The sequence below is a fragment of the Heterocephalus glaber genome, unplaced genomic scaffold (assembly GCF_053883595.1).
Source record: "Heterocephalus glaber isolate CG9 unplaced genomic scaffold, H.glaber_assembly_v1.0 deba00001571, whole genome shotgun sequence".
Classification (NCBI taxonomy): domain Eukaryota; kingdom Metazoa; phylum Chordata; class Mammalia; order Rodentia; family Bathyergidae; genus Heterocephalus; species Heterocephalus glaber.
The window spans coordinates 3,079,431-3,105,277 of NW_028258356.1; the positions used below are offsets into that span (position 1 = coordinate 3,079,431).

Sequence of the window (25,847 nt, forward strand, 5' to 3'; positions counted from 1 at the left end):
AAATGGCTAACAGAAGCATGACTAATATGAGAATAAGCAAACGGTAGAAGTGGATATGGTGGTACTGTCAAGTTTTCCCACATCATGGGCCACAGTTCCTTTATTTGCAAAAGGAGGGCATAGTTTATAATCCTTTCCCATTTCCTCACTTCCTCTCTACTTCAGAGAATCACAACTTGCTGCTGTTTGGACTCACCCAAGAGAAGAACATGTTCAGAATAGAGATTTAGAACACACACACACACACACACACACACACACACACACACACACAGGCAAAGGAATCGGCAGATTTGGAGATTACTCCATAAACACAGCACACACAAAGAAAAATCCTCCCATCTTAAAATGCAGAAACTTGACTGGATAGGCTAAGAAGACGATTAAAGGGGACCTTGGGAGTCAAAATGACCCCTGCCCTAACGAAGCAAAGAGAGATTGTACTGCCGAGTGAAAATTGTGCATTTTTGTGACTTGGTGTGGCAGGCTTGGGCTGACAGCTCTTTTCGGGAGTCCCTCTGGTGTGGGGAGGGCAAATTTTACCTCACTGAGGTATTCTCCCCAAGAAAGCCCTGAATTTTTTCCCCCTTTCCTCCTGCAGATTCACAGTAGAACAATTTTTGGAGTGTATTTTCCACCAGCGCTCCCCAGGGGTGCCAGCTGCCCTGCCCGGTGAGGTTCACCTGGCTGGGACTGCTCTTTGTTCAGAGACTATACTAGGACACTTCGAATGAAAAGTCCTCCGAATAACCAAACAGGCAATTGTCTGGCCTGCCTCGTTTTACTAAAGACGACTTCCCTAGGATTCTAACACTTTTTTAAGAAATCACTTCTATTTCCTCACCCCTAGGAGTTAGGAAGGCAGCACTGGAGTGCTTGCTCGGAGACCCAGACAGTGTAAGATCAAAAAGGCCACCTATCTTCTCGAAGAACACCTGCTTTTTACACTGTTTTTCTGGATTAGATTTTAGTCTTTTCTTTTCTTTTTCTTTCTTTTTTTTTTTTTTTTTTAGCACTCTATGCACCTTTGCAGTATCTGGAGCGGGCTCGGAGGAGTGTGCTTCGTCCCTCTCTCTCTGAGCCCGGGTCTACCCAGGTTGCTCTTGAAGCGGGTCCCTCTCAGCTCTCCTCTCGGGTCTGGGTCACCAGGAGGCAGGACAGGGTGAGAGTAGGGGGTCCCCGCCAGGAGCGTGGCGCTGTGCGCTGGAATCTTCCCCGCGGAGCCTCAGTGGGAGCTTGGAGAAGCCCCCTGCACCTCTCGCTGCCTGCTGCCTTCTAGCCGGGTCTCTGGAAAGGAGGGTGGGGACTGGAGGAGCGAAAGTGGGGCCGAGGTGGGGGTGCCTGGAAAGCTGGGCTGCCCTGACGTCACTGGGCGCGCAATTCGGGCCGGAGCGCTTTTAAAATACAAGCGTGCGAGCGGAGATGCTGCTCCACACAGCTCAAACCGCCTGCAGCAGCTGCGCTCGTCGCCGCCGCCGCGGCTGCAGAGAAGGGTGCCCCGGAGGCCGGCGTGGCAGCAACGCGCCCCGCAGTTCCCCCGGAGCTTCTCCTCCGCGCCCCCGGCGGGGGGCAGGCGCGCGGCGCGCAGTGCTGCAGACGCCCGCCGAGCTGCAGAAGCCCGGGGAACGACGCCTGGCGCGCCACGCTCTGCAACAGCCCGGGCGCTGCCCTCTGCCGGCTCCTGGCTCGCTGTTCCCAGCCTCGGGCACCATGGACACCTCCCGCGTGGCCATGCTCCTGTCCCTGCCGGTGCTGCTGCAGCTGGCGGCCGGGGGTGGCTCGCCGAGGTCCAGCGCGCTACCGCGGGGCTGCCCCGCGCACTGTCAGTGCGAGTCCGACGGCAGGATGTTGCTCAGGGTGGACTGCTCCGACCTGGGGCTCTCCGAGCTGCCTTCCAACCTCAGCGTCTTCACCTCCTACCTGTAAGTGCACCCCTACCTCACTCCGGGAAGGGGGTGAAAGGGGAGGGGAGCAGGTCCGAGCTAAGGCTAGGGGCTTCTGAGAGCCCGCCTGCTTTCGAGGGGGCAGGCGAGTTTGCCAAGGGCATCCTGGCTGGACCCGTTTCGGGCCGGGAGAAGGCACATGTCTCAGGGTAGCGCGCCCGCACTGTCGGGGCCCGCAGAGCAACCACTTCCAACTCATCCCGGAAGGGAGCTGCTGCGCCACGGCTAGGCACATAGCAGGGCGAATTCCTCCAAATGTAGGCACTTTGTGCAGAGTGGGCATCTGTGCGCCGGAGCCTACAACTCAAGGGCAGCTTGCCGGACTGCTCCCGGCCCCAGCCTCTTCCCTGGGGCCAGTCTCGAAGAGCCAGACTGTAAAGTTTCCCCAGCCCCAATGGGACTCACTCTGCATCCCTAGCACAGTAGGGTGATGTAACCTTTTTCTTCTCTTTTTCTTTTCTTTTCTTTCTTTTTTTTTTTTTTTTAACTAAGTGATTAAAATGTGGCAACCACAAACCCCGATTAGAGCTGCCAGAACGTTATCTTTACCTTTGGCTGCCCGAGCCGCCCTTTGAAGTGCCGGCGGCCGCAGTGTAATCTTTAACCATCTCCTCCCCTGGGGGAGGAAAGGGAAGTGGGCCGAGGGCGGCCTGGCGGGTAAACAGCGGCGCCAACAAGCAAGGGGGACCTGAAGCTCGCTCTCATCCCTTGGGGATCCTCCCACCTGTTCTTCCCCTACTGTAGCGAGCGGCTGGTTCCATAGCTTTTTCTCGGAAAAGCCCCCGAGAGGGTAACAGGTGGCTGGGTGGATGAAGTGAGCCAGGTGGAAACGTATTGTAGGGAATCGAGGTGACTGCTCCCCCTAATTCCCTGTCAAGAACCTGGGGCTAGATTCCTCTGGTCTAGAGACCAGGGTCCAGGCCCTCTGGGAAATGGGTTGGTCATTTAGAGTCCAGCGTAAGAAATTGCAGTGAACCCATCCCAAATCTGTTTAATCCCAGTTTCGGCTTCTCTGATGTACCTTGGCAGGAGGGAGTTGGGATGTTTGGGTACTCATTTTTCCTGTTTGGTTGTTTTCTGGAGGAAAGGCACATGAAGAGACTTACACAACGTTTTCTACTAGGTAGTAAATGGCTTTTATTCTGGTGAGGAAGAGAAAACTTTTTTTTACGTATTTTAATATTGCAGCTAAAGAAAGAGAATACCTTGCAAGACTTTAGTATTGTTAGATGACAGTCACCTTCATGTCTACTATGAAACTGTTTCTGGTTTGTTTGTTTGTTTTAAATCTGAATGGGATGTGAAATTATTTTTCCAATTATGTTTCCCTTCCATGTCACTTATTGCATGTGGTAGTGATATTTTTCCATGGATGGAAATGTGCTTTCCAAAATGATCATTTTCTCAGAATTCACACTTCCTCCTCCTGAATATCTGTCCTTACTACAAAGCAAAATACACATCCCCAACCTCTCTGGTTTAGCTGCTAATGCAATGATTCAAAGATAATGTATTCTCCAGGACAGTGAATTTCCGAGACCAGTTTGAAATTTTCACTTAAAAGTCTGGAATTATTCTTTCCCACTTCCCTGAAGAAATTTGTCTATATACAAGTGAAATGTGAAATCTCCCCCAAACACTTGGCTCCTATTTAAATCATACATGTAGTATAAAATAAGTTTTTAAATATAGCAAATAAACTCATGAATCACGTGAAGATATTTTCCCCTACCTAAGAGAATGCACATTTGTTATCCTTCTGTTACTAAAAGCCTTAAAATTCTGCTTCAAACTATGTTCCACATACGTCAAATGCATTTAACTCTGTGTGCTCAGGAGGACTTACTGCCATCTACTGCCATTCTTCATGGTCAATCCTTAGAATCCCTTCAAGTTAAGGTACCCTTCGGAAGTGAACTGTCACCTTATTTTCATGCTGTTTGAAGACAGCATGTACCCTGGTCTAAGAGGAAATTTTCTCAGTGCCCTGTAGCACCCTGAACTCAGAGTGTCTGTGAAAAGTGATGCAATGATGCTGAATACTTCCTCCTAAGGGCTAGTATCTCAGGAACTATGAGCACTGAATATAGAGATGAAGAACCAACCTGAGGCTCTCCATAATGTGTGATTTCATGATTGATCTTCTTATAAAGTACAAAATGCCAGGGCCATGGGATGTCCTCTCATCAAGGGTTGAAGGTTTTTTGTATTTGTCTTTACAACCACAGGAGCTCTGTGATGCCCTTTTTTTGTTAAACCTAGAATTCTCTTACTGTTTTGCCCTTTACAGTCATAATCTAAGAGAGAAATTTCTATTTCCTCATATTCAAGTAAATGAGCATATGTTTTGTTGACGTATATTTAAAGAAATAACTTCATTTGCTCTTGAAAGGGGACATGGTCCCACTCCACTGGGGCCCAGTGGCAGTTAAGCTTTGATGAGAAAGTTAGTGCTGATATGGATAAGAAGCCAGAACTACTATCTGTTATTGTTTGTAGTAGGTTATCACCATTTATTTAGTCAAAATGTTATCTCTTAATCCTCCCCCTTAAAAAAGAACAAGCATTTTGTTTCCTTCAAACAGATTAAGAGTGGCAAATTCCAGCTGTACACATTTGGCAAATAGACTTGCCACAGTCTGATAGCTGACTAGTTAGGTTTGTAGGTAAAGAAAGTTTCTTCAAACTTCATAGAAGGCAAGAGCTATTTATGCTGTTTTATAATCTTTCTTCCCAGAAAAGCTAGCCAGTCCAAACATTAACTCTCTTTTTTACTGAGCTACATTCCTTAGTAGATCTGTAACTGGACTATTGAATATAGTGGAAACCCTGGAAAAATCTCAATATCTATCTCTCTGTCTCTCTCTCATCACCAGTCACTCTCTACCTCTTTTCCCTCATGCACCAGATTTTACTAATAGGGCCAATAAAGTTTACTTAGCAGAAAATAGGAACACACCAAGGTTGAGATATAAAAGACGAGAATTACTCACAATGTCTAATACTTATCAGTCTACCAGTAGCGATCAGTCAGAAATAAAGTAGGCCTAACATCTAATCTTGTTATGTGTAAGTTATTTTAGTGGAAAGTTTTGCTAATAGGGTCTAAAAGTAAAATTCCCTATGATACTTTAAGGTGTCTTTCATTTAGTTAGTGTGGCATCCAGATATAAAACTAACTCTTGGCAAACAGCCTAATACAGTAAATGTATTTTTGTTGATTGGTCTAGAACAGCTATTTTACTTTGCAAATGAAAATTGAAATTTTTTTGCTATTGCTTAATGGCATGAACATTTCTTCTACAAGCAAATTAATGTTGCATGAACCAAAGGAACCAAGCAAATTCTGACTTTTTATAATCTGGTTACTATTCCATGTCATCTTAAAATAAAATTTAATTTCATACATAATTAATAAAACTGATATTATTAAGAATTGATTAAAATCTCAAAATCCTCAGTTAAGTATGTCTCTGGTATCATACATATGTTTTAGCCATTTAAATACAAGTACAAAAATGTTAAATATTTTCAGAATCTTCCTTGAAAATAATGTAATATATTTCTGGTTACCTTCAAGCAAAGAAAAGTATTTTAAATAAAAGGAAATGTTTGTACTTTAGAAACAATTACAAAAGGTTAGCAGATATGTTTTTAAATTTAGATCAATTGCAAAATTTGTAGTTTGTACTACTTTTAAAATTTGTTTAAGATATAATGATATCAATAATTTTTCTTCATTTTAATGAAGTTTTTTTTTTTTACTTGAGGATACCTAGGGTTTTTCCTCAGTGCTTTTTGTTAAAAGGGAAATTCTTGAGACTAATTGACTAAGTTAGTCTGAGTAATTGTTTTAAATACTGAATTTTGATTCAAAAAAGTATAACTATGTTATTGAATATGATCAAAATGTTCATGACAGTTTGACAAGAATGAATTTTTACATATAATTAACTTGTCTTCAGTTTTTTCTTTCCTCTGTCTGAATTTTCTTTAAAGTAAAGGAGTTCTGATGAAGCAACAAAAGGTAGCAACCATAAATGAATTAGAAGATTGAAATCAAGAAACAACCTTTGTAGTGAAATAAGATCTTTTTTGGGGGAGGGGGTACCAGGGATTGAACTCAGGACCTTATGCTTGCAAGGAAGGTACAATGCCACTGAGCTAAATCCCTAGCCCAAAATCATGTTTTGATAATGAAACACTCACACTTGGATAGATTTGAAGAAATTCAGAAACACAAAATTGGTCTGTGATTTCTCACAGCTAAACTTTTATCTGGATTATTTGATTACTTTTAATTACTCAAACATAACTGTCAAGCCATAAAAATAATCAGAGTAAACAATTAACTCAATAAAGCTATCATAAAATTAAAGATACTATAGAATATTTATGGTTTTATAACTGATACCTAATTTTGACTTACCTTAGTAAAGTATTATTTATAATTCTTCTATCAAACTCATGTATTTAATTCATTTAACTATAAATGTAAATGTTTCCAATTAAATCAAATCATATGCCACAGAAATAAGCAAAAAAACATTAGTGAATTCTGACTCGAAGAATGTTGTAATGGGGGTCCAAATATTTCTATAAATTTAGAATGATGCTAAATGGCACATTTCCTTGTAAACATGCTCCAAGTGGATATTTTGGGTAAAGTGAAGTCTTCACAAGAATGCAATGCAAATTCCTTCCAATAAAATTCGAGCTCTTCACTTCTATTGCAGCTTTCCTTTGCAGTCTTACTTCCTATATTATATGGAGATGAATCAGGCTGGAATTAAAGCCACACCAATATATTACCTATGAAACAAAACAAACTGGTTGTCTGGTCTTGTTTTATTTGATGTATTTCATAGAATTTCATTTGTTAAATCTTCCCGTGAATTCCTACCCACTACAACTCTTTTATTCCCAGTTCTGTCAGCCACTAGTTCACTGTTTTATTTAGCCATTGTTTACTAGATGCTCAATTTCACCTGTGGAACTCATTATCTATAGGAAAAGGAGACATCTCACAGGCTACAATGTGGAACATTTTATTAAAATTCTCACAATTCAAAATTAATTTTGTTCTCCATAGACTACAGATTGAGAAACAGGTCCATTCTTAAAATTGATGGCATTTTTTCCCACTTCTTCCAGTTAATTTCTCTGACCCATTAGGTGAGCCCAATGGAAATGCTTTATTTGAAACTGGAAAATAGAAGAACATGAGTTATCTGATTTCAAGAAATGGAATAAAATTATCTAGCAGTCATGCTTAACTGTTAACAGGATATTAGCATTAGTGGGGAAAATGCTTCATAACCAGGTGTGCTTCCTCAAACCCTCTTGTATTACTTCTATTCTCAGTGTGTAAGTCTGGAGTTAGAGCAGCTAATGTTTACTTCTAGAGTATGCAAAGGAACCAACCAGCAGGTTGGTTCCTTCCTTAATAGGTCAGATGGAGTAATACTTAGAGTGTAATGACAGGCTTTCTTTCCTGCAGAACTTATTCTTCTCACTTGGCCGTGAACTCCTCCAGGGTAGGGAATTTTCCATTTTATATATCACATGTCTTCATCAGTGCCTGACTCCTAAGGGATATTCAGTAAAAGTTTGCAATATTGTTAATCACCTTCTGAAATCCTAGCAGCTAGATGGAGTCAGAGAAAAGTAGATGAGAACTACTACTTCACAAATAGCAGAACAACTCAGGACTCCTGGTATGCCACATTTGAAATACAATTGAATTATATTCAGCTCAAATAATTCAATGAGTTGTTCATTTTAACACACAAAAGAGTTTATATATCCAAATTTTTTATTGTTTTAATAAAAATAATAAAGATAACAGTTGAAATTCATGTTGTGCTTCCTTTCAGCCATTAGGCTGAATATTGACTCAGCCATATATCCCACAACTTCATGATGTAGCTACCATCATCATTCCTAATTTGGAGGACTAGAAATTTATTCCAAGGATATGTTCATGGCTCTGAATATTTTTTGGACCTCTTTGAAATTATCTTCAGGGCCACTTAAGCAACCAAAGAAAACCAGCCTTCTAATTTATAGTTGTGTGTTACAGTGATTATACAGTAGTATCTCAGTTTACAAATGCTTTGATTCACAAACAGAATTGTTTGACAGTTTGACAAAATATTGCTTCCCTTTGTGAACTCCTCATCAGGTGAGGAACTCGAATGGGGAACCATCTTCCCCAGAATCTGGGAACAAATTGAGTTTGTGAACTGAGGTACCACGTTTTGTTTTCAGGAACACAATGAAGCTATTGCTAGATATATTTCTTTATGGATTTCCAGGGGGAAATGTATTTTTTAAATTTTCAATAAAATGAGCACTATGTTATAGAGCAGTGGTGGCAAACCTATGCCACCTGTGCCCCAGTGGGCTGTTTGTTTTCACTGAAGCTCTAAAAGGTTCACCATCACTGATATAATTTAGGGCCAATATTTTTAATTTAGTAGGTACATATCTTTTATGCTGCATGATCACAAAATATATTGAATATTTAAATTTTTAAAACTTCACTACAGTATAATAAAAGACACATAACAAGCTCAAGATCCTGAGTTTGATCCCCAGTACCAAAAAAAAAAAAAGACACATTACCATTAATCCCCCACATAATACTTCCTTTCACTTCAAACACACATCTCATCATTCTTGCCATTTGCTAAAGCAGTTCTGAAAATCTTTCATGAGTATCTTTAGTTGCACTGTCATAAACTCTCCATGTCCTGAATTAATTAGAAACATTTATATATCACTTTTTTTGCCAAAAAAAAATTATGGTGTGTCTTCATGCACTTTACTCATCATATCTGGCACCATGAAACTTCTGGCTCTTCCTCAAAGTCAAAATGACAGTGAAAGGTAAATGTTTTGAATTGATTCAGGTCATCGAGGCAGCCACATAAAGACATTGACCAAAGCGGACTTCCAGAACTGCTTCAGAAAATGGCAAGAACAATGGGACAAGTGCATTGGAAGCAAGAGGGAGTATTTTGAGACGATAAATGGCAATGTGTCTTTGCTGCAATAAATTATTTTAATTTTTAAATATTGACCATATTTTTACCACACTTCATATATTTCCATTTTCTTACTGCCAAAGAAAAAATGCTTGTCTCCAATTCAGAGTTAAATTTTAGCAACAGTAGAGCATTATGAAAACGGATCAACAGGTTAGAAAGCACCTAAATTACTAGGCCTGTGACCATCTACACCTATGTGTCAAAGTAGCTGCATTCTTTGCAATTATTTCTCCATTCAGAGATAAGAGCTCTCTTAATAGGTGATTTTCTTTTAGTTGATATTCACCTTTAAAAGAAATAAGATGAGATGAGTTTGTGCCACGATATCATTTGAGTCAGAATAATCATTTCAAAGGTTTGTAAATTTCTCAAAATATATTGTAAAATTATATATGGCTTAACAAGTACACTGGTGATACAGACTTCTGAGTCACCTAGAAATCTGGGTAAGTTAGGGAAAAGTCTCCTTCTTCAGAAAGAAGGGAATGGAATTAATATGAGAAAATGAAAAAATGGAAACAAAGTCTTTGTAAATAGGGAGGGATGGAAGGGTTGAAGGGAGGGCAGGGGAATAGGGAAAAATAAGAACCAAGAGAGATTATGTAAAGGTGCAAATTTCCAATGATGAATGTCATTATATTGTATACCTAAAATGTACCAATAAAATTAATTTAAAAATTAAATTAAATTTTTAAAAAATCCCCTCCTTCCAACAAAGAGACTTTCCTGAACTATACATTTAATTTCTTCAATACTTGAACTAATTTGCTACTATCAGCCTGGTACCTATTATTTGTGACATACAGTCAACATGAAGAAAACAATAGGTGGCCGGGATTTAGCTCAGCGGCACTGTGCCTGCCTCGCAAGTGCAAGGTCCTGAGTTTGATCCCTGGTACCAAAAAAAAAAAAAAATAGGTGACCAATAAATTATAAAGTATATTTGCTGTAAAGAGCCCCTCATTGAGCAAGTGTGAATGTTTAAAAAATCTAGGATATATTGCTCTATGCACAATCTCTAAAATTTCTTAAAATGTTACTCTCATACTCTAATTTTTTATCCACATAATATGGATCATTTAAAATTATTCAAGAATCCTTAATTTTTAAGTGTCTTATTTTTTTATTTACACCCTTTTTTCTCATATTTATTCCATCCCTCTTGCCTTTGGAAGTTTTCCTTCTCTGCAGACAAGGACTATGGTGGTCCGGGGGAGGAAAGCCATCCCATGCACACACTACCACATACCCCAACTCACCAATGAAAAACCCTCCCTTTGTGTCATTTGCTCAGCAGAAATGATACACAGGAACATTGACGAGGCATGGCAGTGGAGCGCCAACCCTTTTAAGGGGACAGCCAGAGGGATTGGCTGTGTGAAGGAACCTTTAGTTCAGTTCAGAAGCTGAAATGCAGAAGACAGTTGTCCTGGCAAAGGGAGCCCAACTCCAGCTGAGAACGCGTGCTCTGAGCCGACCTTCCTCGTCAGCCTGCCAACTGAGATTAAGCTTTCCTCAAGTGGATCCTTGTTAGGCCACCCTTTTTCCCAGCGTTGCTCATCTTTCACAAGTGGAAGCCAAGTGCTTCAAACTGTTACTCAATTTTGCAGCCAAATTCCTTTATTTCCTCCCTGTCTTACACACACACACACACACTCACACACAATTGTGGTGACTAATGTTGTATACATGCCTTCTTTCCAAAGTCTACACTAAGCAGACAACCTAAGAATTTTTATGTTTCACTAGGAAACTGCCAAATACTTTTCCCCCTTTTTTCTTGAAATCTTGATTAAGTAGAGCAAGGACTTCTACAAAGATGTCTATTTGCAAAAATAACCTTCCTTTGATCAAAAAAGCCACAAAAGTATACTTCTCAGGAAAGCAGAAAACCATGCATGATCTCAAGTGGAAAAAATATAAAGAATTTGCTGAATTTTTAACCTTAGTACCATAACAAAGATATTATTTTAAAGTTGGTTGGTTAATGCGGGCTGTCTTAGGATTTTCATTGTGTTGTGTTTGGGTTTACCCAATGTTATTTTAATGAATTTGTTGGTTCAACACACAAAACATCACAGGATACTTGAAGATTTTAGGTAATAAATTTTTCTTGTGAGACACTTAAGAGAAAGAACTTTGTTACATAATCAATTGGTTTTTAAATCTGTCAGCACAAAAATAACTTTTCAGTTTCTATATACATATGTCTTAAGGATTACTTGGTTATGAAAACCAAATAAAATTTCTATGGAAAGAGTTGCATTCTTTAGTCATTTTTAATATGTATATTGTGGCTTCCACAACATTTATTTCACACTGTTGAATGAATGTACAGAATTAATTTGAAGTCTTTCAGTAAAGTCTGAGATAATAAATCTTCCTCTTTATTTTCTTTTCATACATCTTATCCTGAAGGAACTCTTAGCAGACATGCTTGCATTTGGCAATAAGCCTAATCTACAATAGTCATAGTGTTAATTGCACAATAGAATAGAGCCTAGAAAAAAGAATGGTGTGAGAGGTGGAAAGGCTAAGGAAATTTGCCACCCAAGGGACAGTGCTGGCAGAATCAAGAGCCACTGGATGCCCCTAGACACCTGTTTCCAGGGTATACTACTTTACCCCTTCCATCCCTTGCTTGTATCAGAGGAGACAGCATCTTAGGAGAACTAGAAGGATCCATTTTCCTTGTCTCAGACAACCCTGCCCCTGCCTGCCACCCTAGGCTTTCAAACAATAAGATGAAGGGAAGTTGAAAAAAAAAAGAATCTTTGGGATTAAAGTATCAACTCTTAAGTACACCGATAGTAGGGTGTTTGATTTTTAACTTGGAGACACTATACCACTATCCTTGTGGTGAAAGATCTTTACTCATCTGCAACCCCCATTCTCCGCAGCTGTTGTTCTCTGGAACTCAGGGAAACAGAGCACAGGGAAAAGTTCAAGATCTTTTTTCATTGACTCTTCAAGCTCGGGTAGCAAAAGGAAATCCTACTTAAACCAGATTCTCCCAGGCTGTAAGCATATCTCATTTGGAGAACTCAAAAGTTTTAGCAACATGATTAACTGACAGCAAGTATCCACCTTCCACCTTACAGCTGCTGGCCTTCCAGCAAAACATTCACTTCCCCAGGGTCTTTCTATTGTGAGAAGTGTTAGGTAGAGGCATTCTGGTCCCATGATTACTACATAGTAATTTGAAGCCCCTTTTTCCATAGCTATAGTAATGTCTCAGAACATAATTAATTGTATATTGGGAAGGGAAGGCTAATGGTAGATTTAGTTGAATTATAATAAAATAAAGAGTTTCAGCTAATAGTTAACTGCATTTAGAGTAAGTTCTAAAATGAACTAGGAGATAATCTTTTATCCATAAATTACCAGAATAACTAAGCTGTATACCTAAGGTCACATTACATAGTACAGGATTAAAATTTAATCATGACGGAACATTACCCTAATTGCCCAAATAAATGGAATTAAAAATCACTTAGGTTGTGGAGAATTTCATTAAGTCAGAAGCTGTATCTACCCACAGAATTCAGAATGGCAAGACTATTGGAAATCACCTAATCTAACACCTTTGTTTCACAGATAATGATGTTCATGTTCATAAGAAGTAAATAATATTCTCCAAATCACAGCTGGCAAAGATGGAACTGGAACTCAAGTTTCTTAAAAGCCCTAGTCCAGTGTTCTCCTTCTTGTCACCTTTTTGCTCCAATACCAGATGCACAAATGAATTCTACAACTCCCAATTATTTACCTGGGATTACCAATTAGGTGATGCCAAATATCCTGTTGCTTGTGTATGATATTATATATGCTCATGTCTAGGTATGTGCCTGAACTTTAACCTTATCATTTATTTTAGTCAATTATGGATACAGCTAAAGTAATTCTCAGATTTAGTTTGAGAAATAACAATAATTTATATTAACAATTAATTGAATCAATTAACAAAATTTCCCAATTTTTTATAGTAGTTAAACATGTCCATTGTAATTTAAATTTCATTTGTAACCTTAATTTAACCAAGTTAAGATTACCTAAATGTCTCTTGCATTTGTTCCCCTTCTTCTTTAACATTGATGTTGCATTGGGTCAGGATTTCCTCAATTTTGCCCTAAATGACAGTGTCATTTACCACTGCCATGGTCTACAAAAACCCAAAACAGGCATGCACACTCCCTACCTTCACCCCACTAGTCTGCCCAAGATGCATCTCTGATCACGTTTCTCTTCTATTCCATCCTCCCGTGGTTTCCTGCAGCTTTTATAATAAAGTTTAACACCGCAGTTTAATCCACAAAGCCAGTTCTCTTCCGTTATCTGCTATCTGCATCTGCTGTTGCCACTTTCTCCCTCCTGACCCCCACGCACACTCCTCTCCAGCCACATCACACCACACCCTTCAGTTTCCCCCCAAGAGTTGTCATGTGTTGGCCTCTGCTTTAGATAATTTTCTTTTTCATCTTGCCAATTTCTACGAGTCTTTCTAGATTCAATTCAAACATCATCTCTTCTGGGAAGCCTTCTTTGCCTACCATTTAGAAGCCTTCCTGATGCTCCCACATCATGCTGAGCCCACCTTTGTCAGAACCACTCACCACACTTCATCACCATACCTGATCTACTTTGTTTCCACTGCTGCACTGGGTACCCTTGAATTACGGATTTGCTTGGACCAAGAAGAAAAGAATCTCCCAGAAGTATTGGATCAGTATGTAAAATTCCTGTATATTAATTATATAGTTATATATTTTTTATTTTTCTGCATTTTGAGGTGCTTTGACACCTTGGGGCCCTGCTGATCCTAAAGACACCGCCCTTTCCTGGGCTAGCTAATTCCTAGACAGCAGATGACTCTCTTGTGAGTATACCTTTCATATGCAAACTAACCGTTCCAAAGCTCACACGTCCATCTACCTCCTTTATTGACTTTTTAGGGTTCTTACATTCTAAGTCAATCAATATTCCCTGTCCTATTACTCCAAGCCCAGATACCAGACAAGCAAGTATAGCCCTACACCCTACAGCTCACTGAAATTACTCCAACTAGCTAATCCTAAACCAGTTTACCGGACCTCATCTATTCTTTCCCATATAAACTACAATAAAAGCTCTTGCTTGTGTTTTTCTCCTGTTCCATCTGCCTTCTAACTGACCCTCGTTTGTCCCTGTGTGGCCCTACATGGCATAGGGTACCTGTTCCTCTTAAGAGTGGTAATTGTCTTTCCACTACCAGTTGTCTCCTGCTCTGTTGGCCTTGCCACACCTGAATAATATTAAAAACTATGTTTAAAACACCATGTTCTTTCCTACCTGTGCTTGGGCTGCTTTAAAAGGGAATGTGGCCAGGGCACAAGAGAGGGTCAGTACTGTTTTCTCTCTCTCTGGAGCTCACTCTCCTAATCTTCTAAACTCTGTGTAAGACTTTGTCCACACCAAAAATATAAAGTGCCATTTTTCTGGCCACCAAACATGCAACAGAGTGAGACTTGCTGATATAACCTTATACTATGATGACAGAGGTTCTTTGTGCTAAATTTGGCAGACTACATTGTTGGCAAACTCCCAAAATAGAGAACAAAAGAAAAATTCAAAAACTACTGTTACTACATTTACTTCAACTTTCTTACCTGACCTTCATGACAAACAAAATGGTTTTTATTATTCCTACCTTCAAGATGAGAATATCTTGATGATGGTCACAGACTATCTGGAGTGATCTTGGGAAGATACTCTGTACCTTGGGTTTTTGATCTATAAAATGGCAATAATAATAACAACCTCACTGGGTTGATGTGAAAATTGACACAAACTATGAATGAAGAGGACTTTATGTAGCATCTCATAGTGAAACATACATTAAATGTTAGATGCTCCGATTTTAGTTGTTGATGATCTTACAGTTGTTATGACACAAAATCCATGCTTTTCTAATATATCATGTTGCCCTTTCCTGATATTCCCTACAATAGCTAAATTAGATGCCCCAAAACTTTATAGTAAAAATATAATTTTTATCAAACAAAATTTTCTAATATAAAAAACAAGGAGAGAATAGCAGAGAAAGGCCTGCTGGGTAATGATTAGAGAAAGCAAGACAGGACAACTTCAAATGAATTGGGCATAACCGAGTATATGTTATAAATATTCTTTTATCTCTGACCTGTGATATCAAATAGATAAAAGATTCTGTGTTTTACATGAAGTTTTATATTTGTACATGAGTATGTAGATTCTGCACAAATCTCCAGGAGAGCTGACAGCTGAAGAAACACTTTATCATGGAGAACAAGCTGATGGCCAATGTTAGAAATTAACTCCTCAGACATGGTTTAATGAATGGCCCACAATTTGTAGTCTTGGACTTGAATTATTTTTGCCTTCTCATTTTTCATCTCATTCAGTCCTATAATTTTTCCTAATTATAGAGGGGAAATTCAACTTGGTATCTTCTTGGCTTCTTAGAAGCTCCTTTATCAGCAGCCAATTTGCTACAGTGGCAAGTGAGATTTGGATTTAGAGAGATTGAGAATAAAGTAGGGAATCCCACCTTCCATTAAATCCAAAGATGCATACAGGAAACATAAAAGAGTTCCACACAACAAAACATGTTTTTTAGATCAAAACTGAAAAAAATAATTCCACTCTAAAGACAAAAACTTATTTAAGGAATAGGTTTATTTCTATGTGAAAATACATCCACACTAAAATTTTCATGAAGAGCTTCAAGAGCTGTCTTTGATAAAGGAGGAGTTGACTCAACATAATTGCAGGAAGGATCTTTCAGTCAGTGATGACAATAAGCCTAAAGTTATTCTAAGGAATAATAGATTTCACTGATGTGAATCTGTGCAGGAGAAGCATTCAAAGTTAAATGGGTTGGGGAGGGGATGTCCAAGTACCACACATGGGCTCTTATTTTGAGCTGGAAGCCTATGGAATTAAGCCCAGTGATCCCCAGCAGAGGGGTGAGATGGCTGAGCAGTTCTTGGACTAGACAATTTTTTCCATTCCGGGTTGCTGGCTGTCCCTGTGTTACCATTTCTAGAGATGCTCTGAACTCAGCAAGAGAGATGAACTGCTTTACCTACAACCAATGAAATAGGGAAAGCAAGTCTGAAAGGGACAAGGAAAATCTCTTTGTATCTTACTACATAAAAAGATGATTCTGAATTCCCAAATGCCTATTGAATTAGTAAAGCAAGAAGCTGATTTATTGCACAACTCTGAAGCCAAATGAAAGAAACTTTAGGCACACAGCTCTTACTTATGATCCACCAACAGAGATTGGGGATCTCTATCATCCCAACTTTATGCAACAGTTAAAATAATCACCAAGCCAAAGAGGAACAGAAGGCAGCAAAAGTTAAACAATTTCAAATCAAGAATCACAAGAGTCTCCCTAGAACCAAAGTGAATTCTCCAGATGGAGAGGAATAAGAGGAAAGGAGTAGCCCAGAAGAGATTGTGGCAACTTAAAAAGAATAAAAAAGTAGGTGACATGCAAGACAGAGGGAAAAGTAAGGCGAGAGAACAAGCTGTCAGTCCTGGCTGGGATCTTGGCTCCTGTCTCAATGGAGCTTGCTTACCCGAGGGGAGAGCCCAGTTCTTCCAGGGATCCACAAAGGATACTCACACAAACTACACACACACACACACACACACACACACACACACACACACACACACACCTCTGCATCTACACATGGAAAAAATAAAATCCTCATTCTGGAAATAAATCAAAAATCTCAAAATAAGTTCATCTGTTCTATCTATGGGGTGATAAAGCAACTGACATATTTCCAGGAGCTGGGAAAGTAACATGGTGCAGCAAAAAGCAAACAAATGCAAAGCAGGGTGCTCTAGGTTAGAAGTCTAGATCTGTGGTTCACAAACATGTCAGCACATTTTTTGCACCTGAGAGCTAATTCAACCATCCCAAAGCATAGGTCACACACCAAACCAACTGAATCAGAATTTCTGGGGAATGAGCAAAGCATCAAAAACTTCAGCCAACTAACTTTGGGAACCACTGGTCTAAATAGAGTTTGTGTACTAATCAGCCATAGATTCTCTGGCAAACAGAATTTCTTCCCAGACTCAATTTTTGCATCTGTAAGTTAAGAGAGATGAACACATGCTCTGAGGCCCCCTAATTTGATAGTACTATGTGTCTATCAGCTTGACATTTGCGGGTATTGTAACAGGGCAGGTGTAGCACAGGATTGTTGAAAATGGGAGGTTTCTCTACACTCACACCCACTCCCATTTTTCAGTAAATCCTGAAGCATTGTTTGCTCTCCTGCAGCGAGCATTACTTAAAATGACTTTATTTGTTTTACCGTTTAGAGGGCCTCCCCAGGTAGCCTCAGGAGACCATTCATTTCATTAACATTAAATCAACAAGCAGACCTTCTTTCTGCCTCTCTCTAGCAGGATTAATGGATTTTGGCATGATTTGTGCATCTAGCAGCAAAACCTCGTGCTGAGAAAGCTAGCAGGCTTGACTAATTCCCAGCAGTGCTAACTTCATAAACTTACTTTAAGCTTTTAACTTTGACTAAAGATTAAAGGTAATGACTTCATGCTGCTATGTTTGAATGTATGGTGCTTAAGATGCATCAAAAAACTATACAAAAATTACAAACTGATAAGTTAACACTACATGTGTGTGTGATATATATGATTTTTATGTTTATGAAAATATTTCTGTGAGGGTAAAAAAGAATTCTCTTAAGCACTAAGAGAAATTTGTGTCACAAATAATCATTCTGCTGAGGATTGATGGTTGCATATGTAAACTGTAAGCAGGAGAACTTGTGGGTAGAATATCATAAATATGCTGATAGCAGGCCCAGTCTGTGAAACTGTAACCTGATGGAAAGTTGAATGTGAGAAACTTTGTAAGAAGCAAATTTATCCTACTCTATAAAAACAAGTTATCGCCTATAAAACATCCTACACATGACTATACTTACACTTTTTTATTCCAGACACTTTTGAATTAAATTCAGAATCCAGAAAAGTCTGCATGAGGAAGGAGGAGAAAAGAAAAAATACAATATTCCCAACCCATCTGACAAGACTACATGAAAAGCTTTTGATCAAAGGGTCTTAAGTACACTTTACTGGTGCGACAAACAACATTTTTATCCCTTTATTAGATTTATTTTTCTTCTGAAAACTGCAGTGACCAGGGTATGGTCTGTGAAAGAAAGCTGGCAGGGTTGTGTTCTTTGATTCCTAATTAACACCTTCAGTCTCAAAAGAGAACCAACAGAAATACCATAAAATGTTGCAGCTGCATTGTGATTCCGCATGGTTGGTTTGTTAAAAGTCGGCTGGGCATTGGCAGCTGCAATAAAGGGAAAGCTCAATGAATGTTTTGTATTGTGCCCACTGAAGTGAAAGAAGGCAACCATTTTATTTTTCAAATGGGCAGCTGCAGAGGGAAGTTTAAATGGAGCTAAATGCAAGATTTACTGTTAATTTATAGTAAATAAATAATGAAAATAAAACCTAACCTTCCAGTTTTTACAGTCACATAGCAGAAATGTTAGTGAGGAATTATTAAGGATAATAATTTTAAAGTTCTTGGCAACCAATTTGGGGGATTTGGCAACAAGGAATAGCATTCATTTAAAACCAAAACAGCCTTTTGAAAGAGCTAAGCATGCCAAAGCTTTAGAAACTGACATTTCCACTTTAAAAGGTAAAGATATATCTTTCCTGTCTTTGGTAACATAACTCCCTCATCCCACTTTATTGAAGCTCTCAAATTTGTTCAGATGGGAACTGAATAAGATTCCATACACCCCCACCTCACTTTTAAAAGAGCATGGAGTTGAATTTTGCCTTGGGTAGAGGAATAAAGGAGGTATTTAACTCTGGTCAGATAAATCTCACTCACATTCAAAAATGCAATTAAGGAAATATGTAAATCTAGATGTTTCATCAAATGCTAGCTAAAGGGTTACTAGTTCTTTTCAAACACAATGACTGAACTAAAGAACTTTAGTGTCTGTGTAAGAACCATTGTCCGAGCCACAGTCCCTGTTGGAAACAGAGTCCGGCCTGGCCGTGGGAAATACCTACATATTTGACACAGGCCCTATTTCTGAGAGAAAGGGGATGGAAGAGAAAGTATGGAGATTTTACTGTTGCATTTTAATCAACCATGATCTGCCTAATTTGCTTTGATCAGGAAGATAAACTAATTTTTCTATGGACTTCATAGAAGTAATTAGCGAGCCAAAGCTTTCATGTTATTTCAAAAGAGCTAAAGTAAAGGGGATCAGAAATTGTAATGGTGGGAGCTAAATACATCTTTCCCGCTCATCTGAGAGCATTGTTCATTCAAAATAGGATACTGACACAGAAGAGGAACTGGCTAATGATAGTTTCATGGGCTGCAGAATCAGTTTCAGTGCTATGTAACTAACACAATTACCAAAGGTGATTTAAAATTTGATGCCTGTGTCATATAGTCCTGTTCTTTGATGGGGACAACTTTATTTTCACATGAAAAAGTACAATTATTGTCTAGACCTAAAACATTGTTAGATTTTCCCTGCAGCTCAGCCTTTTATGTTTAAGGTGTTGGGGTGGTTGGCTGTGTTTATTTGAACTCTGAGCTACTGCTTCTCTGAAGCACACAGACAGCCAGCTTGGGATCTTGCAATCCTGGATGCACTAAAATGAGATCTGAGATCAAACCAAAACAGTTACTCAGGAATCTGACTCCACAGATGCTTTAATTTCACAGCCTGCTTCTCTGTTTTCGTGCCAGTTACCAACTTCAGTAATGCTGTTCCTCCGCTCTTGTTTTTTCTAAACCTCTAAACACTTGTAGTTATTAGATGAGAAGGAAAGATTTGGCAATACAGGATTTTGTTTCTTCAGAAAAAAATCTACTATTTAGTGTTGCTTTTCTTCTTGTTGATATGACCTTTGCATTACTTCCTTTTCCAAACTGTTGTACTAGATACAGTATCTGTAACCCCACTGTAAACTTAATTGCTTTTTTAGCCACTAATCTCTTTGCTAGGGTTCTTATGTACCAACATGGGCATTTCAAGATAGACTTAATGTGTCTTATAAAATGAGTGGATCTTTTAAAAGGGTTGGAGTTCACCAAGTTTCAAGACTACAGAAACACTATTATTGTGAAGTAATTCCAAAGGAAACTAGAAAATATAATTTTAAGACCACTTTTCTACCTTCTTTTAAAAATTATTTAAAACAATTTGATTTATTTGTTCCCCTTAGCTTCTCTTTTTCAGAAAGCTTAAGTCAACAAATATTTAACTCTATCATTGTGGTAAAAGCTTTTAGTAAGAGCAGTGTTTAAAAATGCGAATAGGTCTGTTTTCATTTTCTTGCCAGCTTTCATAAATTCTAAAAAAGATGGCAACTATTAGGAAAAAGAAGTCAATATATTGCTATGGAGGGGAACTTTAATGGTGTAGACTTGATTTTCCTGCATATTTATTTATTCATTCATGCAATTAGTGTTTGTGGATTGCCTACAGTATGCTAGAAACTGAGGGTATAACAGTGCACAATATGGAAACTGTCCTTTTCCTTTGCAGGGAAGACAAAGGTTGAACAAATGCTTACTCAACTTTGAATTATTAACACCATGAAAGGGCTCTAATAGAGAACTGGAGTGCACTAAATGAGAACTTTGACTAGTCTTGGGAAAACTTCCTTTAGGAAATAACATTTAATCTGATACTTGAAGGATGAGTTGCAGTGGGCCAAGGAAAGGAGAGTCAGAGTGTTCTAGACAGACTTTTCCAATGCAGTTTGAGCACTGGGTAAATTCTCCTCTAGGTATTCTACAACCGTAATATTCAGTTGCCAAAAATGTAATATTCTCTATATTAGGGAAGGTCTGAACACCATTAGTCCTGAGGAGCAGGATCCTCCTGAAATCTGATGTATTATTACTAAGATCAATGTCATCTGAATATCTTAGAAAGGTCATACAGCAAAGGGCTCTGTTGTTGTGTTCTGATCTTGTAAACATACCTCCTGCTTTACTGGCATATAGTTTTTTCTGGGAAAACCTCATTCACTTTCAGTCCTTTCTGAAACATAATTATGACCTTATTTCTTTGTACCCTTAATAGTAAGCTGAAAAGAGAGATGGTAATTATGTTGTATGAGCATGTACCTTTTCCCTGCATTAGACAGAAAGCCAAAAACCAAGGGCCAGGCACATACTGAACCTTATTCTCCAATGTAACTCATAGACAAGATTCCACACCCTCTCATTCATAATAAACTGTGTGGGGAAGCTGGTCAGACCTGAGTGTGCACATTTATTCATTCATTCAATTATTCACCAACATTTATGTATTATATATGTTCTAGAGTGGCCACAAAAACAACAGTGAATTAAGAAAGAGTTTCTACTCTCTGGAATTCACCATTTAACTGAGATAAGAAAACAAAACTAGTGAAGATAGTTGTTAAGAACCTCAGTCTGGCCCCAGAGCACCAAAGAGGTAAGCCTCTCAGGCTGCCATACAACTGTCAGAGTGCTGAGGAGATGAGCTGGCTGGGCACCAGCACACAAACCGACCCACAGCTGTGCCAAGCCATTACCTGGATCCACACCACAGAGTTGCAGGGATCATGAAGGACATTGTTCTGAGCTTGAGAAGATAGAGTAGAAGTGAACAACAGAAAGAGGGCCCCTCTGAGGCCCATTGATGAAAATTAAAGCCCACTGGAAAAATGAAGAAAATCTCTGCAATAAAGGCACACCAGACCACCTTAGTTAGGGGAACAGTGGTGTAGACTAGAGCAGCATGACTGAAAGCAGATACCAGCCAGGGCTGTGCCCTGACCCCAGAGGCTAGGGAACACGAGCCCAAGCCAAGGGCCCACCTTGAAAAGAGCTGCACAGGCACACAAGCAACAGCCAGAGATTCACCCAATGCCACCAGTAAGTATGTGAGAACCTAGCCAGAAACTTGCTCACACAACAGGAACTAGGGTGCACAGCCCCAAGCTCCCCCCGAGACAACAGCTACATAGGGGCCCCAGCCAGAGACATACCTAGATACCATCCCAAGTGTGCTAAGGCCCAGGCCAGAAGCCCACCAAGTCAACTGGTCAGCTCAGGTATTAAGAAGACCACCTTTCTGAACCCAGGAATTAGTGTACTAGTGAGCAGTAGAGAAAAGGCAGCTTGGTGGCTCACTGAGAATTGAAGACCACTGGGTGAGCAAAAAGTTGCCTCAACAAAGGCATAGCAGGCCGCATCTGTTGAAATGAGAAGACATGTAAATAAGTCTCAAAACCAGACTTCCTAATCACCTAAAGCAAGCGCAAAGGGACATGAGATGGAAAAATCTGATACTCAACCACCGGGACTCCCTGAACTGGCAACAAAAGACGATCTGGGAAAAATGAAATCAGAAATAATTTCTCACAAAGCAGCAGAGATTGTGCCCACAGTGCAAGACATGATTAATAAATTTAGAGAGGACAGATAAAAAAAAATAGAGGAGCAGAGGAACATGATGGATCCCAACATAGGAAACAAATGGAATCCATAAAAGAGATGCAAACAGACTTCCAGGAGACTAAAAACTCCATTGAAAGTTTACACAGCAGAATGAGCCAATGTGAGGGCAGAATTTCAGGTATAGAAGATAAGGCTGCAATTAGTGACCAGGAAAAGAAAAATTTCTTTAAAATAGTAAGGGACCATGAGAAGTCATACAGCAGCTACTAGACAATGCAAAGAAGAAAAACATAAGAATGATCAGAGTCACCTGCTGCAGACAGGCAGGTCTGCACATGCCCTACCGAAGTCACCAGTCACGTGGAACATGCTGAATCAGCCCGCTGCAGGCAGGTCTGCGCACCCCCTACCAAGGTCGCGAGTCCCACGAAACACACCAAATCAGCCTGCTGCAGACAGGCAGCCACCTGGTTCCACACTACAAAGAGGACACTGGACCACCAGACCATGGTACTGAGTCCCGCCGCTCCCGGCCCAGAGATAGGGCTTCTGAGCTGCCATCCCACTGCTCCTGGTCCAGAGGAAGGGTCTTCCTGGCCACCATTCCTCCTGCTGCTCCCAGCCCACAGGAAAGGGATTTTGGGTCACCATCCCTACTGCTGCTCCCGGCCCCTGTCCCACCTCTCCCAGCTCAGAGGAGGTAATTTGTGCAGGCGCCAACAGCCCCCTCCCCTGTCGAAATGAGAAAACACATAAATAAGTCTCAAAACCAGACTTACAGATCACCTACACCCACCACAAAGGGAAATGAGATGGAACACTCTGATACTCAACCACCTGGACCCACTGAACTGGCAACAAAAGGGGATCTGGAAAAAATGAAATCAGAAATAATTTCTCACATAACAGGAGAAATTGTGCCCCTAGTGCAAGACATGATTAATAAATCTAGAGAGGAGCTCAGGAACATGATGGAATCCCAACATAAGAAACAAATGGAATCCATAAAACAGATGCAAATAGATTTCCAGGACATGAAAAACTCCATTGAAAGTCTACACAGCAGAATGAGCCAATGTGAGGACAGAATTTCAGATATAGAAGATAAGATTGCAATTAGTGATCAGGAAAAGAAAAAATGCTTCAAAATTATAAGGGAACATGAGAAATCAATCCAGCAGCTGCTAGATGATGGAAAGAAGAATAACATAAGACTGATTGGGCTCAATGAAGAAACTGGAGAGAGTGAAGATGACATAAAAAATCTCTTCACAGAAATAATGGCAGAAAACTTCCCAAGCAGGAGAAAAGAGCTTGACATACAGATAAGTGAGGCATATAGGACTCCAAATACCCTTGATCAAAAACAATCTACACATAGGCATACAATTGTTAAGATTCCAGAAACTCAACAGAAAAACAAAGTTCTACAAGCAGTTAGAGAAAAGAAACAAATCACATACAAAGGAAAGTCCATCAGAATCACAGCAGACTTCTCAACACAAACCATCAAGGAAAGAAGAGCTTGGAGTGACATATTCCAAGCCCTAAAAGAAAACAGCCTCCAACCCAGATTGATGTAGCCGGCAAAACTATCTTTCAAAATTGATGCAGAAATAAGATACTTTTACCACAAAGAGCACCTTAGGAACTGCATGAATACCAAATCAGCACTCCAAAGAATTTTACACAATATCCTAGGAACAGACATTGAGGATCACAACCCCAGGAAGCAAAGCAGAATGAACCCATCTGGCATGACAAGAAATTAACTGTAAAGGGGGAGAACCCAACAAAAAGAAAAAGTTATGGCAATGACAAGTCAATACATTTCAGTAATAACCATCAAAGTTAATGGTCTCAATTCACCAGTCAAAAGAAATAGAGTGGCAGAATGGGTCAAGAAGCAAAAGCCAACAATATACTGCATATAAGAAACACACTTAATTCAAGAGGAAACTCATAGACTGAAAGTTAAAGGGTGGAAAACAATACTCCATGCAATGGGAACCCGAAAAAAAGCAGGAGTAGATATCCTCTTTGCAGATCAAGAAGATTTCAAGACAACACTGATTAAGACAGATGAAGAAGGAAGCTCAGCCAGTCCCAGCACCCGAAAGGAAGCTCCCCGCCTCCATCCCAGGATCCTAGGGCAGAGAAGCTTAGGGGGTTCCAGCACCTGGAAGGAAGCTCCCTTGCTGTCATCCCAAGCTCCTAGGGCACAGAAGGTGAGCTGTGTGGGCCCCAGAAGCATCCCCCCCCGCCCCCGTGGAAATGAGGAGACACATAAACAAGCCTCAAAAACAGACTTCCGGATCACCTACAGCAACCCCAAAGGGAAACGAGATGGAAAACTCTGATACTCAACCAACTGGACTCTCTGAACTGGCAACAAAAGGGGATCTGGGAAAAATGAAATCAGAAATAATTACTCAGATAACAGCAAAGATTTTGCTCATGGTGCAAGACATGATTAATAAATCTAGAGAGGACACAGATTAAAAAAATAGAGGACCTGAGTAACATGATGGAATCCCAACATAGGAAACAAATGGAATCCATAAAACAGATGCAAACAGATTTCCAGAAGATTAAAAGCTCCATTGAAAGTCTGTGCAGCAGAATGAACCAATGTGAGGATAGAATTTCACATATAGAAGATAAGATTGCAGTTAGTGACTAGGAAAAGAAAAATTGCTTTAAAATTGTAAGGGAACATGAGAAATCAATCCAGCAGCTGCTAGATGTTGCAAAGAAGAATAACATAAGACTGATTGGAGTCAATGAAGAAAGAGGAGAGAGTGCAGATAACATAAAAAAACTGTTCACAGAAGTGATGGCAGAAAACTTCCCAAGGAGGGGAAAAGAACTTGACATACAGGTAAGTGGGGCATATAGGACTCCAAATAGCCTTGATCAAAAAAAAAATCTAAACATAGGCATATAATAGTTAGGATTCCAGAAATCCAACAGAAGAATAAAATTCTACCAGCAGTTAGAGAAAAGAAACAAATCACATACAAAGAAAAGCCAATCAGAATCACAGCACACTTCTCAATGCAAAATCTCAAGGCAAGAAGAGCTTGGAATGGTGTATTTCAAGCCCTAAAGGAAAATAGCCTCCAACCCAGATTGATGTACCCTGCAAAACTACCTTTCAAAATTGATGGAGAAATAAGATGCTTTCATGATAAAAAGCACCTCAGGAACTTCATGAATACCAAACGGGCACTCCAAAAATTTGTAGACAATACCCTAGGAAAAGACAATGAGGATCACAACCCCAGGAAACCCAGCAGAATGAATTCATTGGTCATGACAAATTAAACACAAATGGGGAGAATCCAACAAAAAGAA

The 25,847-nt window shown here is 39.7% G+C and overlaps 1 protein-coding gene across 1 annotated transcript in view; it reads left to right on the forward strand.

Annotated features, from left to right (window-relative positions):
- The first annotated feature begins 1,374 nt into the window (after positions 1–1,374).
- Positions 1,375–25,847, forward strand: part of Lgr5 (leucine rich repeat containing G protein-coupled receptor 5) — a 169,733-nt gene continuing 145,260 nt past the window's right edge. The window contains exon 1 of the mRNA XM_087192427.1: positions 1,375–1,922. Coding sequence (XP_087048553.1) covers positions 1,423–1,922 — 500 coding nt within the window. The 5' untranslated portion in view covers positions 1,375–1,422. The remainder of the gene's footprint in view (positions 1,923–25,847) is intronic.